The sequence below is a fragment of the Rhea americana genome, unplaced genomic scaffold (genome assembly GCF_003343005.1).
Source record: "Rhea americana isolate MKP2758 unplaced genomic scaffold, rheAme1 scaffold_88, whole genome shotgun sequence".
Taxonomy (NCBI): Eukaryota; Metazoa; Chordata; class Aves; order Rheiformes; family Rheidae; genus Rhea; species Rhea americana.
In genome coordinates, this window is record NW_028187066.1 from 3,158,479 (window position 1) to 3,174,911 (window position 16,433).

Genomic DNA, 16,433 nt, shown 5'->3' on the forward strand with positions numbered 1-16,433 from the left:
GTTACCGAACTCCTCAAAAATAAAGCTGCAAACTTGCTAATAACAGTGATATCAGAACTTGAGCCACTGAGGAAGATGCACTCAGGGCTGTGCATTCATTTTATATTTTCCCTCCAGTTCGATGGCTAACTGTTTTCTGAGATCAAACAATGTGCTGAATTAGGAAACCTGTATTATAGCATGCTTCAAAGAATCAGGTAAATTGGAAAAAAAGTGCAATATTCATGCATGTACAAAAGGAACTGAAAAATATGGTCAGTTTAATTTCAAACTTCAAAGTCTTGACAATTTTTCTTCAAAGTAGGGTGACCTGATTTAACAACTGACCTGTTAATATATCTGTGCAACTGCATACTAAACTTGCAAAAGATGTATTAAAAAAAAAATGGTTCTCCCCTCCGGTGGGGAGAAATCTGTCACATGAATTCATAACATCCAGGTTTCGGCATGTTTGGTCTTTCCTCTGCTCCATAAGAGGTGGCACAGACTCCCACCAGAGACACAGACAATTTGCCAGTTCAGCAGATCAAGTATTACTGTAGAGTAGACAGGTTGCTGGAATGAGATTGGGAAAGGTGGAACAGCTCCTGTGGGTCTCAGAGGCCTGCCTGGCTGGAGCACAACAGTGGAGAGCATACACTGTATGCAAAGCATTCTTTTCTATTTCCCCCAGATGGTACACTTGAAAAAACATTATATTCCTGAAATGCTATGTTTTTTTTCTTGAAGGGTGGCAGGAGCTTTGACAGTCTTTGACAGTCCTGAGACACAGGCAGTAGATGTCCTTACTGACTCTTACTCCAGCTGACATCTCTCCATCCAGGTCTAGAAGAACTTTTTAGAATCACAGTTTCAAATCTTCCATTTCAAAAGCTATTTGGAGCTGACCAATATATTGTCAGAAGCCAGATCCTGMTACTTCCCAGCCCAAACTATTTAATACTTCTCCTAGCACTAAGCTCTAACTGTGACACAAATGCTTCTGTGACAAGACTAATTCATAATGCAGATAAACTGTCCACAGACAAGTAAGAGTAGATAACACTCACAAGTTGCCAGTCTACCTGTGAAATACATGGTTAAATATTTTAAATGTCCAAGTGCTATAAAAGCTCAGGGGCTGTTTTCATAAAATTCAGTCAACWCCTAAATGTTCAGGTTACTTCTCAAAATAATGCTTAGATTTATAAATGTATTTCTGTCTCTAAACTCACAGCATCCAATGTGCTAGAATGTAAACTTGTCACAGTATAAAGTTATAATTAATGTTTTTTCAAAAAAGAGACCACCTCCATCAGACTTACACTCTGGAACTCCTAAAGTCTAAACAGAAATGCAAGAATACATTAAGATAAATGTCTTCATATTATTAAAAGCTGAAAAGCATACATAAGCTTTTATCAGTTTTTCAGAACATTTGGACTAAAAAAGTGTGTATCTCATAAAATGCTTATCCATGTTTTCTCTCTAAAGAAACCTTGACTCATACACCGAACACAGGAAAGATTTATCTGTAATACTCCTCAAATATTCCAGAATATAGAGAAATACAGCAAGGTTTTATTTTTAATTCATAATAAAYGCCCGTATGACCATTTAGCCCTTGATATTCCTAATCTTACAAAATGATCCAAAGAAAAATTCAACTGGATCAGCTTTCATCAATCCTTCACTTTAAAGAATACCACTAAAAATCTTCAGGACTTCTTATAATGTTATTTGAAGCCGTTAACTTCCACCTGCATTCAGACTATAGTGTGAGTACTTCATAAACACAGTGACCACAATGAATGTCAATTTGTAGACAAATTGGAGAACAAAATCAAGTTCATGCTGAAAAATTCCAAAAGATTAAAAAAAAAAAGAAGTATATATTCTTGATATGTTAAATGTTAGTGAGCCATGAGCTAAATCATTACCTGAAGAGGTACCCATACAGAAGTCCCTATACACTTYGAAGAATAGTGAATCTTGATTTTTTTGGCTTGGGAAAAAAAATGGTTGGTATTTGTATAATTATAGATTCCTTCACAGTAATAATTGCCTACTGGATAGAGGAATAAAAACTGTAGTTATATCATTTTGCAACTGTCATGATTTTCATGACTATACAATCTTTAAATATCTAGGATACTTTGAACAGACAAAAATGTTCATTATGAGCAAAAGTAAATCATCCATCCAACTCTCTACTCACACACACACACAAAGCATCTGTAAAATCTGCACTTTGGCCTCTCAGAAACCCTATGGTCATCAGGATGAGATCTGAGCCTGGTAATAGTCAATGTCTGGATTCCATCTCCTGTATCCACAGTCTCTCAGTGAGATATATGACTTTGTTCAAAATAAGGACATTAACAGAACATTAACAATAGCCATTAGAAGAAGAGTGATGTGATCTTCCAGTTTCTGATTTCTATTGCAATGCGTCTTCTCTTTGGGTCAGATGTTACTGTGGTTGARGTGAGACGGCAACATCAGTTATTCTGCCTGCGCACAACCTTAATCACTATTCATTTTTTTTCATTAGTAGATCTCTAAAATTTAATTTGAGGTGAAAATCCCTTCAGATTTCTATGCAATTTATATAAACTTGCTCTTCACAGGCAATTTTTAAAGACTCCTTTAAAGCAATTACAAAGCATACAGATTTCAGACCACTGATCCAGCAGTCTAGCTTTGTGTGACAGGATGACAGAAAACACAAGTATGGCATATATATATATTGCAGAAAAATCACATGAAGATGAGAATTCTTAGAGAATTTGGCTTTGCTCAGTTTCTGAGCCTGAGGCAGCACTAGAAAACACGAGCCAACGTCTCTATACCATCAAAACCAGATAAAACAACATTTCACAGTGCCTGAAAATGTAAGCCAAATATCTGAAATCTGCTGCAAAACATAGAGCACAAAAGCACTAGATCRCCTTACTATAGAAATGCATCGCAGCTCTCATAGAACCTCCCTTACAAATTATTTGGTAATAACTATAAYCCACAAGTTTTGATTCCTTGCTATTCAAAAACAAGTTATATGCTATCAAAAGCAGAGCAACTCTTACCTGGAATACTCTGTCTTCTCAGGGACAGTGCTCCATCGGGTGGCCTTGCCTGGTTTGCAGATTTTGTGTAAGGACTCTCATCTAAACAGAAACAAAAAACAGTTTTGGTTACTGTTAAACAGAATGTTAAAAACAACCTAATTTTACCTAGTTACTGCCTGAACAAGCAAGTCAGACTACAAGAGCTAGGATGACAGATAGAGGATGGTAGATTAGGATGGACACTTCTGAAAGCTGATTTTTACACTCAGTGACACAGGCTCTTGAATAACAGAACAGAAAAGGAGGGGTAAAACTCAAGATTGCAGATGATGCTTCTTTGATGCCAGTCTCCTTATACAAAGGCCTTTTTAGTTTCAAAATAATCATAGAAATTTTCCTTCTTCTTATGTTAAGAAGCTTCACCTTCATGTCAAAGACTCCAGTGAGAGAGATACCATTCAGCAGAGGAAAGCTTCCAGAGTGTTTGAATATTCTGACTATAAAGATGTACTCCTTTTCATCTGAGATTTGTCAGGGGGTGGTTCCTTTTCTGTCATAATAACTGATCAGAGAGAATATCAAAAAGCCATTGCCAAATTGGCCATGTACATTTATATTAAATAATGGCACTGTGACAGTCTGTGTTTAAATAGGACGCTACGTGGATCACCTACAGATCAATCTCAATGCATTAGAGACCACTCCTGGCGGGATGAGCGAATGAGTCATCAATTAAAGGCAGTATTAGGCAGAAGCAAGTCACTTCTACTCCCTTCTTAGRAGTAGCATGACTGATAGGAAAAAAAATCAACCACACAATAGCTTAAAAAATGACAAGCTTTACACTTGGGAAAGAAATGTGAGTACRAGACAAAAAACAGTATCACGTATTTTATTATTTCAGTCAAAAGAAAGGAATCATAAGAAATGAGGCTTCTGCTTTGCCTTAATCAAGTGCTCAAACACTTGAATGTACCATCAAATCCTTCCAAATGCTTACCAGATGCTTGTCCTTTAGATTGTGAAGGACCACTCAGTTTCACTAGATTGTGAAGGACCACTCAGCATATGCACTCAGACATGCTTAAATACAGATCAGTGAGTGAAGGACTCAAAGACTGTGTTATCTGGAAAGAATCTCATAAAATTTCAGGGGAAGCGTTTTTTTTTCTTTTCAGCTGACCCTCTTGATATTATACACCCCCTTTGCTGATTACACTATTTATGACTTGTGAAGCCTCAGACTCCTTTAGAAACTCGCTCTCTATTTTATTCAAGTTTGGTCAACATAACTTAAAACTAGGTCTCAGAAAGAAATGACTAGAAGAGCTTGTCAGCTTTTAAAAACAATGCTTCTGTAACAAATTCTGCTATGTTAGCCAGATGGAGTAACAAAAAAGCTTAATGAACACACACAAAAAAGTGCAAAAGATTGTTGTACAGCCATGCGCTTTGGAGAAAATGCAGCAAATAACATGGAACACATATTGGTAAAACATTTCAACAAGCAGGTATCATTGCTTTTTCTACAGTAAAATGAACTCCAATTGCTTTAGGTCTGCACTGTTATGACGAGAAAGACAGCAGGCTGGACGGGACTGTATGCTAGCACAGACTCAAAGAAAATAAAGCTGACAGCTACAGGAAATACAGAAGCACGGAAGAACGCTGACATAGATTCAGCAACCCAATTTAAGAAAAAGGTATACATCTAAACATTTATTCTTCCACTCGAAAGAAAGTGGAAAAGCTAGTATTATTGCAAAAGCATGACATATGTTCCCTCATTAAAGGGGAAAAAATAGAGAGTGAACCAGAGCTTCTGAAGGAAGCTGGATTGTTATTTTTTTCTTTCACAGAAGAGGCACAGCGGAGCTAGAACTAAAGGCAAGGCTTTCCAAAAAGTCTTGCTGACGCCTAACGATACCAGCACATAGCACTCATCAACAACAGGCAGCCTAAGATGTCCCTTCCGTTACTGCTTATTTGCAGGGGCCAAGTATGACAGTAAATATTGTGAGATATGCATTTTTCTATTAAAAAGTGGGCAGGAAACATAGTATAATTTCTCAGATACCAGCGGACACTGATGACTTTTTGCTATGACCAATTTAGGCCATACCTGAATGTGTGCCCTACCAATGAAAAATGTATCTATTAATGGGGCAAAGCAGACTTACTACATATCAATTATTTTCATCAGATTGGAGGGAGGACAAAAAAGGAAAGGAAGATTTCCACAACTAAATCTTTTTCACTGAATCTTTGTCACTGAACAAAGTAATAAAACAGTTACAATCTTTTGCTGGAATAGGATTTTCCCAATATCATACTATATTCTGTGGTATCTTGAGTTCAGAATAAAGGGGAATCCTGCAAATCTTAGTAGTTACTTGCACCAACAAGGGAAGATGACTGCACATTCAAATTACTTAATAGGGAGCCTGGGCAGGTATCTAACATTTTGTACATAACAAATGGCAGATACGAAAGGTAACCGACACTGTAAATGTCAGTAAGCTAGTATTTTATTTTAAGTACATTAATATTTCAAACTTTTCAGAGAGTAATGTGGTTTCTGTTGTTTAGGTACTGTAGTCATGCAATCGTGTCACATTTCTTAATCAGTCTAGAGACTTTCACAGCAAACAAAAAGGACCGGAAAGCTACTTCATAAACTTTTGAACCTCTATTAATGCAGATATGTCCAATTATTATGGGGAAATAACAACAAGTCATTGTATTAGGGGTACAGGTACCAAGAAGCTTCACTGCTGGGAGTTCACAGGACCAGAAAGAGTTATCTTTCCAATGCCCATTTAACAGTACACTAAATTCACATTCAAAGATAACTAGAAATCAGTACAAAGGATTCCTAGAAACAAAGGAATGCAGATATAACCAACTGGAGAGAGAGTGCTAACATCATCCTTATTCAAAACAAAAAAAAAATAGTATAAAGAGCAGAGATATGCAGAAAGAGATGCCATCCTAAACCCAGAGTAAACTAAAGAGACAAGGAACTCCTGACAGCACCAAAATGTCACACACCATTCATGTTCTCAAAAACAGGAAAAATCTGCATGTCTGTATTATAAAAGTTGTGTATGTGGCCACAAGAATTTAATAATCAAATAACACTTCATCGATTTCCCCACTATCCTCTTTCTATATTTGGCAGAGAAGGTCTTAATGCATGCAAAAACATCTCATGGTAGTGATAACCTTCAGGAATTTGAGTGTTTCTTATTATCAGCTTCTCTCTCCACAAAGTTGATAGATTCCCTAGAAATGAAACCTGTCCCAGCCAGACAACACCCTGAAAACGTTAAGGTGTAAAAGGGTATAATGCATTCCCTTAATGTGAGACAATAATTCAAAACCAGTTAAAGATGTGATGTATTTTAGAAGCCACACAATAGAGCAGAGGGAGAAAAAGGCTAGATTCAGAAGCATAATCTCATCCAGTTACACCCCTCTTGCTAACACAGTCTGATCATTAACAGGGTGAGAGTCGTAGTCCATAAAGGATTTGCAGGCTGAACACACACACGTGCRCGCACGGAGTTGCAAAATGTGCCACTTAATGCACCATTTTTTTCCCTACGTCTGGAGGAATCATGGTCCATGTTTACTCCAGTGTAAACAGCATAGCTACATGGATACAGTCTTTGAACTGCATTAGGTAGGAAAAAAAAAAATCAGCGATGTAATTCATTTCCTCTGGCTGAGAGATCAGACAGCTCAGGGTAAACAATTTCTAGCAAGTCATTAGGTCATATAAAGGTGACTGCTGTGACAGCAGATCTCTTAGCTTGGTGACCACTGAACCAAACCCTTTGGCACTATTAACAGGAGGGGTTCATTTCCCCAGGTATGAAAATTCACAGTTTGCATATCTTTTGTACTTGCAGATGGACAATATTGAGCAGGTTGCCTGATGTGTTCATTCACGTCTTCCCTGGCAGAAGGCAGCAAYAATCTCTGAGGTGAAGTCTTGCAGATTACTGAGGTTCTTAACCAGAGAAGCAAAACCATCTTCCTGTTTTCTCATTTTCCTTCTCCTCACTAAACCGACAGCCCCAAATAATGATAACAGTGCCCAGCATATCATCCTTTCAAAGCTCTGCAAACAGTTCTCCTAATTAAAGATTGTAAAGATAATGATCAAGTAGACTAGTGGTCTTATTGCTTACAGTTATTACTGTAGGCTTCTTGCTTTTAGCTATTGCCTGTGAGGCAGATAACCCTTTTTCTTTTGTGCTTTCCTACCTATTTCTAACCAGCTGGAATCTCTATCTGGTAATTGAATGATTCATTCTTTGAGTCAACGACCATCCTGTGACACATATACACGGCTGTATGTTGCCCATAATATAAAGGATCGCCTCGGTCCAAGGAAAAGGGCTCTGTACTCTGTAACAAAAACCAATAATTTAATCCTATAAAGACTATACACTGGATGATGCATATATATATATATATATATATAAAAGTGCTTGGTACTGTGCTAGCAAAATGGCCATATGAAATCTTTATATATTTGCTGTATTCAATTTCATATCCTTTAAAAGATACCAACTGGGGACACATAAGAGTGAATAAAAGGAAAGTCTACAGATATTTCCTCTACAGTCAAGTCTGGTATTCAAAGTATCAAGTGGTTTATGACCACTGAACCATTTGTGTGTCTCTAGAGTTGGCTGTGAAAGTTACTGACGCAGGAATGTTGTCTACAGACATGGTAAGGCAGAAGAGCACTCCTGCTTCGGAAATCTTCTCAAGTGCTTAGAGAAACGTTCCCTTTACTGCTACTGAAGCACGTCCAGGCAATAGCTACTGAACCCAGTAAACAAGCCAAACCCAAAGCAGCATCAGGAATGCCACTATGCACAGTTGTGTCCTATCCTGTATGAAGGGGAAGCCTCTTCCCACACCACTGGGAACAGCTCCTGAGCCATCTCGGCAGCTACTTCTGTGGCCCTCCTACATGCAGAGGCAAGGGGAAGATCCTTCACTGTCATATCTTGCCTCTCCCATGCAATGGCTCCTTCTCAGTTCTGCTTCACCACTTGCACCTGCTTCTCTGCTGCAAAGTCTGTGCTCCCTCTGGAGCACAGGAAATAACAGGGCACCAAACGCATTGACACATTTCAAACTTCGGGAGTCTGTTCCTTTTTTTTTTTTTTTTTAATATTCAGGAGCTTGGAAGTTATATTAAATTTTTTCAAGAGTGTATGTGGAAACATTATGAGTAAGGACAGAAAATTTCCATCTTCCAGATTTCTACTAAAACTGCCTTTCTAATGCCTCACGATATGATAAGCCATCCTTTGGCCACAGGAGAACTAGACTTAAACCTTTTTAGCAGTTTAACCATGTAGCCTTATATAACCGTGCAGCTCTTGAGTAGACTTCAGATTCCAAAGAAGTGAAATCTGAAGTCTTATACCCTTCACTGTGTCTTTCTTAAAGCATCTCCAACTAATACTTGCCCCAAGACTCCGCAAGGATGCATACTATACCTCCAACTGGCCCAAAGTATGGGAGGAGTAAGACTGACTGTAAATGTTGCTGCTTACACTGTTTGGGATAGCATATAGCTCAGAATAGTAGAGAATTGTACACCTATGCACAGAGAGAGGAYAATAACATACTGAGTTGTCAAGATGATAGCTACTGCTGAAAGAAGAACATCCCCAAGAAGATTAGTTTCTCAAAAATTAGAAGCAGCAGCCTCATGTTTATTGCTTCAGGCATTCCTAGATCTGAAATATCCCATTTATTGAACTTTGGCATTTCTGAATCTTACAAAGAAGAATATTTTTTGCCACAAGCAACAGATTTTTATGAATCCTACTGGTTCAGCATAAAGCACCACAGGTTCTCACACTTCCTGTATCTGAAACTTACCCTGATTTTTTTTTTTAAATCTTTAGTTAACAATACCAAGTTGAGTTAAGAGTGACTAAAACCAGAGTTTAAAGCTATCTCGCCTACATTCAGTTCAAAGATGTGCACTAGATCAGGCAGAACAGAGAATCTGAACTCAGGATGCCCTGTAAGTACTGCAGCCACTAAACAAATCTAAAGGACAGACAAAGTCATCAGGACCATTCTCTAAAAAACCACCCATGTTCCCACACAAGCTTATCTCATTTGCAGTTCTTTGTTTCTAGTACAAATTTTCCAACATGTTTCTCTGAACTGTTATAAATTCTAGAAAATGTAATTTTAAGGTTAGTCTAAAACAATAAGGGAAAAAAAAAACTATCAAGAAGGAAGGTGGAGCTTGGTTATCCACTTCTGCTGTTCACACTGCCCTACTGCTGTCACCTAAAAGGTTCTATTAAAGATGATGGACAATTTTTTTTACCTGTGCTCAAACACCAAATAATTCTGAATGAGAATTGCTTAAAATAACTTCCAAATACTGATGCAGCACCCTAAACAGTGTCAATAATAACAGTCGCAATGAGAAGATAGATGCCAACATAACTTCTCTGACAAAATTAACTGACTTTATCTGATACTGAACCCTAGCAAGAATAATATCATTCAGAGAATTCTTTTCTGTATAACTGAAGTTTCTAGAAGCCATAGAAAATTCTGAAACTCTAATATGTGCTATATTGAATTGAATTGTAAGTGTATAGTAAATTGAATACACTTGAAGTGGATGAAGTACACTGGCAAGAACWAGTTACAGCATCACAAAATTTCCTAGTTTGCTGAGAAGAGTTGAATAGTGGGAATATTATTTTGGCTGTTGATGGGAGATTTGGAACAAATGTTTTCAGCTTRATGTAATTGTAGCCTCAATAACTTTTACTGTGAACAATGTTGAGAAAATTATTTAGGAGAAGGTGTTTTTCTGGAAAAAGAAGGATATTTTAAAAGATTTGCTTTTAAAAGCCTAGAGAAATATTAACATCCTGGAACAGTCATGATTGCCACAATGTCACCACAGCTGCAGAGTGTGATGAACTATAAGTAGTAGAAAAAAAGAGAAAAAATTGGATAAGCACTTTGAACAGATGTATAAYGTATAGACTTTGAATGTGTATGCTTTTACGAAACAACGAAATGTCAACAATTTGCTTTGTCCATCTGCTAACCCTTCAGACTTGTTATGGGAGGTCCAACCATGAAACAAAGCATCAATTTCTTCCACTGGTGCAAAGGAATTACAATGGCAATGCTGCTCTTCAAAGGAGCAACAAAATTTATAGAATTCCCTAAGAGGTGTATGTAGAGCAGTCATTAATGAACTCTGCTCCAAGTAACACAACATGAATGTATTTAATATTAATCTCTTCTTATCAAGCTCAGAGATCATTACTCTCTGGTAGTTTTTATTAAGAAAACATACAGCTTCAAATGCTTCCATAGGTTACATTTGTTGGTGTGGATGTATAAGAATTAAGAGAACAAGTAGTTAAAATTGCTGCTCTGGTAATTTCCTTTCCATATTTAGCAGAACTATCCTTTTGTTTTCCTAGAAACTTAATTCTAACAGTTAAAGCATCCAATGAATAAATACGTTGTTTAAAATGAAAATTTATTTGATCTTATTATRTTTCATGGAAATGTAATCCCATGTCTTCCAAATTATATGGTTACTTATTACAGCAACAGCTTAATTTTAATCTTGAAGTAAGAGAACTAGGATGCTGTAATTATGCATAACTGTGAACTCATTTCCTACTGATATTCACAACACCTCAGCAAGCTCAACCACTTGAAAAATGATCTGAATATATATATTTTACATATATATATATATAAAAATATACACACCACATCATGTAAGTATGTTTGTATAAAGTTAATTTCTAAGCCCATATTTAGGCACTTGAATAGAAGTATTTGATTTCCTAGGTGGCTAAGTATGCAGATCTCCTCTCAAAGCTATTTTGTACAGGAAAAATAAGAACTTTCAGGACTAAGACCATCTAAAACATGCTGTATCTGCTGAAAATATGTCTCAGGAGATACTAACATATGGTGAAATTCACTTCAGTGGATTATCTAACACAGAAGTAATCCTATTTAAAAAATACTCCAAATATAGACTGCTTCAAATAGAGATATATACGTCTTTTTGTTTATAAAGCATCAAATATTTGTTACGGGATTAAACTCAAATGTCAGAAAACAGAATCATCAGTGAATCATTCCATAATTTTAGGATTCAAAGCAAGTTTCACACCATTGTCTCAAGCTTCTGCTTCTTGTTCTTGGGARTGATACTGGCATCACACATACGTGCAATACGTGAGGCTTAACCAGAGCAGTTAGAAACTCAAGAAGTGGGAAGCTGAAAAAGCTTAAAGAAACTAAAGATGTAAACTGCTTTTGTTCTAGGAGAAAGTTCAGGATTTTCTCTGCATAAAACTTAAACTTCTGTAGACAATCTGACTCTAAATGATGGGGCTCTAAACCTTCTCATTTAAAAGGAAATTCCTAAACGACACAGATCTCACTGACAGGAAACATTTGCAGATATTCAGGCTGCAGTTCTCTGTCTTAACATCCTGTGCCTTGTCACGTTAACAGTTACATCTCGACCTGCAGGAAGGTTTTGCTGTTCTCTCTGTCCGCTTGTTTAGGAACGTTTTATCGCTCTGATGCAATACGGCATGCTGACATCGTATGAGGGGCCCTACCCCAGCTTTTTGGAAAAAAAAAATCTGAAAATGAGTTTCGTTATAAAATTCTAATAATTAAGATATTAATTAAAGATTAAAAAAAGATTAAAAGATAATATTATTATAATATTAAAAGATAATATTATTATAATATTAATTATTAATTATTAAAAAGATAATATTATTATAATATTAAAAGATAAAGATTAAAAGATAATAATTAAGACCTTGTTTATTATTAGCGAATGCTAAACCAGCATCCCTCAAAACAATTTCAGCTGAACTTGGTAGAGGAACACCAACAAGAGCTGCGCAAAATTCCCACGAGCTTCCGCCGAAGGGAGCAGAGCGAGGGAGCGAGACCMGAACCAAGGCAGCGGCCCAGAGCCGGGCAGGCGGATCCCGCCTGGTCAGACACCGTCTGTCAGGCTGCAGCCGCCTGCTCACAGYGGCTCGAAGGCTGGGACAGGCAGGCCAGGACAGGCAAAGCTCAGGGCTGCTTCATGCRCCCTCTGCTCCCTGGCGCTGTGGCCACAAGAGGCAGGAGAGGACGCTGGCTTTCCTACAGCAGATAAAGAGGAGGAAGGAGACGTACACAGCTGACTGCATTAATGCCACACCTTGAGGAAAAAATACTTTTGTGAATAGGTACTTCCCTTTTAAATATTTCAGTGATCTTAATATAACCTTTTGTTCCCCGCCCTTGCCTCAGCTAGCCCCTCCAGGTGGCATTTTGCCGGGCTGGCAAGACAGCAATAGGTGATCAGGCGAAAGGGCCAAGGCACATCCTAGGGCTCTCATGCTAAGCAACCATGTTTCCAACTGCTGTGGCTGCCCGCTGCCATATCTACGTGGGAGGAAAGGCCACCAGCTTCCTGGCAGGCAGAACTTTGCAGTATATTAACAAAAGAAATGATCTGCTATTACATCTGAGGTTAAAATACAAGAGGAGAAATATCTACCAGTCACCTGAGCTGTACAGATCCTGCATGATGCCTCTACTGTGCTAAGAGACGTTAACGGGAACTCCCTTATACCCCAAGTGTTCCCGTGCTTTCTTAGCACAGTCTCTGCAGAGCTTCTCCCTGCAGACCGACTGCTTGAAGCTTAAAAACTAGCAGCAGTGTTTTAAAGTGCTGTTAGATTCTTTTAAAGCTTTCTGATTTTTCCCTCAAGRGAAATAAAACTATGTATTCTCCCCTCCTACCGGTATATATGGATAATGGTCTTTCAGGAGCACTCATGGGGAAGACACCTACCATCTTCTACCTGCACAGACAGTAAACAAAAGCAGCACGAACATCTGCTCAGGCTGCTGCTATTACAGTTGACAGAGTCCAGGGAAAAGATGATACCAACTACTGCCTTCAGTACCGTGTGGAAAGAGGAAGCTAGTTGTGTGATAGCGTGTTGGGGAGAGGGCAATGACAGAGGCACTAGCAGACTGCGAGACTGTCACTCAAGTTGCATAAAAAGTAAGTACAGTATGTTAAACTTTATGGAAAACAGGAGTTCAGTTTGCTTCAGAAAAAAAAAATAGGAATAAACAAAGTTGTAAGTTTGGAAAGTAGTGCTGTGACTTTGCTTCAAAGAAGTCAGATTTTTTCTTTTTTTAGGTTCTTTAACCTGCCTTCCTTCCAGTGCAGTACTAATGCTATTTACAGTAAATTACAGCAYGTATTTTTCAGCTTACTGGTGCCTGTAAGTGTTTCTACTGATGAGAACTCCATTGCTTTCCTTTGGAGATTGCTCCACAGGATGTATCAGATCTCACAGCTGGAAAATAGTTCCTTCAGTCAGCCTACAATTTTCTTCCTGTGCTCTAACTGTCATTCTRTTACTTGCAATAACATTCTTTTCCTTTTCAGAAGATTTTATATATATAAAAGAAAACTCTCTCRCATACTGTTTGTTCTCCCAGAAAACATACAGATTACTCTGCTTACTGCTTTAGGCCAGGATTTTATCAGTTTTTCTTGCTGGGTCTGACTTACCACACGCATTGACTGATCTTGTCACTGAGGTATGGTCTACACACTGATTTTGCATCACTTTATCCTTTTGATGTGGAGAGAAACTATTTTTTAAACCAAAATTTGTACAAGTCTAGTGTGGACAACATTAAGAGTAAAGCATATTTTTGCATGTTGGTAATATGTTGTATAAATATATAGCACTATAGGTGTCCTTTCTAATCCTACTAACAAGATTTTATTTGATACATAAAATAATTCTAGCACAGCCACTAGGAGATGTATAAACATCATACTTCTACCAGYATATTTATGCTGGCACACTAGTGGGATTGTTCCACTTTATTTATAGTTTAAATGACACATCTTAGTCCAAATTGGCATGGCTCAGGATTAGTGAAAATACTGGTCTTTCAGAATGCATTTCTTCCAGGAGTGAGGCTATAAACCTGTCACCTCCCTCATGCCYTTGTGAAATACTCTCCTACTTTCAGCCTCTACTCTGGAAGAACCTGTTCTATATATCCGCAAAGACTGTGTAATAAGTTTGACTAAGTTGGTTGTCAGCAAAACTTCCCTGCTTTGGGGAGCTGCAAGAAGTCTGAACACAGTGTAGAATACCATTCCTTGAAATAAAATCCTGTCTAATTTTAGGAGTAARAACAAAGCACAGCAACAAATGGGATTTAAATTTAATGAAATAATGTATATGCATATTTTCTTTACTTAAAGCTCATATAAAGGCCTAGGCATTTTAAGAGAGACATGGAGCTACTGGAGAGAGTCCAGCGCAGGGCTACAAAGATGATCAGAGGACTGGAGCATCTGCCCTATGAGGAAACGCTGCAAGAGGTGGGTGTCTTCCGCCTGGGGAAGAGAAGCCTGAGRGGGGATCTTACCAATGTGTATAAGTATCTGAAGGGAGGGTGTCAAGGGGATGGGGACAAACTCTTTTCAGTTGTCCCATGTGACAGGACAAGAGTCAATGGGCAGAAATTGAAGCACAGGAAGTTCCGCCTGACCGTGAGGGGGAATCTCTTCCCTGTGAGAGTGACAGAGCACTGGCACAGGTTGCCCAGAGAGATTGTGGAGTCTCCTTCTCTGGAGATATTCAAGGCCCGCCTGGATGCAGCCCTGTCTAACATGCTGTAGGTGACCCTGCTGAGCAGGGAGGTTGGACTAGATGATCTCCAGAGGTCCCTTCCAACCTTACTGATTCTATGATTCTATGATTTTCCAGTGCTCCAGACAGCMTCCGTCTAGGCATCCTGTTCTCTAAGACAAACCTTTTAATTTGTCAAATGCTTTACTTGCCTATTCATCCAGAGTCCTATTAAATCTTGTTTGGAGAAAGTAGTTGATTCTCTGCAGCATTYTTCAAATTTTGGAAAATATAATTATTAGAAGTGCTTGCCCACATTTTTGCCTACATGTTACTTAACCCACACTCAAGTCAACTTTGTGTAATCCTACGGAAAATACAACAATAAAGAAAAAAGTAGGTACAGACAGATGTCTAATATTCATCACTCCCATAACCTTCAAGAAGACAAGCAAATAATTTCTGTTCTTTTGATGCAAACAAATCCCCCAAGCTTTTTAACCAGTATTGTTGTTTCTCCTATAGAGACTCACAATCTGCTTGATTCTGAAGTTCCTAGAAATGAAGACAGTGTCAACATATGGCCTACCAGAACTGCCAACAGAAAAAAAAATGGATTATTTTATTTCTTGGTGTGAAAACTCTATTTATTCTTTCTGTCCAAATACTAATGAGGTAATTATTAAATCTTTCTCTATATTAGCAGTCTATTACAAACAYTTCCAGATCCATCATGATATTTTGTATATGTACATGTTTCATTCTGATGACAAGCTTATTCAATTTGTAAAATAATTCCAAAATAGTCAGCAAAAACCAAACACAAATAACAGCAAACCTCTTGCATGAAAAATAATTCAAACAAACTTGACACAGTATCAGAYAAAGGATTCTACAGAAACACAGCATTTAAGGTAAAATCTCAGATAAACTGACGGGACCTGACACATTTTGAAGGTCAAACAAGCACAAGTTTTGGTAGACCAACAATATGATGAATGTCAGAGTAGAGATCATTYGATCAAAGACAGCCTGTGCCCTATCTGGATTTTTATAATGAAGGGCTGAGGGAATCAAAGCAGATTTTAGCTGGCTTAAAAGAAACCAGGCAATTGGTAAGATGCAGCAAATGAAACTTGGGACCCAAACAAATCCCAAATACATTAACATCTGCATAACAAGGCAGTCCATGGAACACATCTATAGTATGTGCCTGAAAAACAAATACTAAACCAAATAGGCCGTTATTTCACAAAGATGTTAMATTCTTCTTTTTCTGAAGTCTCTAAAAAAGTCTAGTGCAGAATATAATACACATTGATGTAATCTGGCATTAGAAAGAGAGAAAYGCAAAAGCAATTCTTAAGCAATAACAGAGCAAAATGTTACTACTTCCTGCAGCTTTGAGATCTAGAAGAAAGTTTATTAACCATGCCAAGTGACATTCATATAGTCAGCATTACCATCCTCATCAACAAAAAGATCCAGCTGCAGACACAGCTGGAATTTTATTGACCAAATCAATGAGAAAACACGGATKACAGGATCTATATCAATAAGCAGCAGAAGATGACTGGTAGGTGACAGGAGAAGTTAGGTCTTTAAGCCCTGTCCAACAATTACTGGTATTTTAAAAAGAGTTCAATGATTCTAGCTTAGG

At 37.8% G+C, this 16,433-nt stretch overlaps 1 protein-coding gene across 3 annotated transcripts in view; it reads right to left on the reverse strand.

Annotated features, from left to right (window-relative positions):
- Nucleotides 1-16,433, reverse strand: part of GRIP1 (glutamate receptor interacting protein 1) — a 160,439-nt gene that overhangs the window by 106,233 nt on the left and 37,773 nt on the right. For all 3 annotated transcript variants that reach the window (XM_085323818.1, XM_085323817.1, XM_085323816.1), the window contains exon 2: nucleotides 3,066-3,146. In XM_085323818.1, coding sequence (XP_085179944.1) covers nucleotides 3,066-3,146 — 81 coding nt within the window. The remainder of the gene's footprint in view (nucleotides 1-3,065; nucleotides 3,147-16,433) is intronic.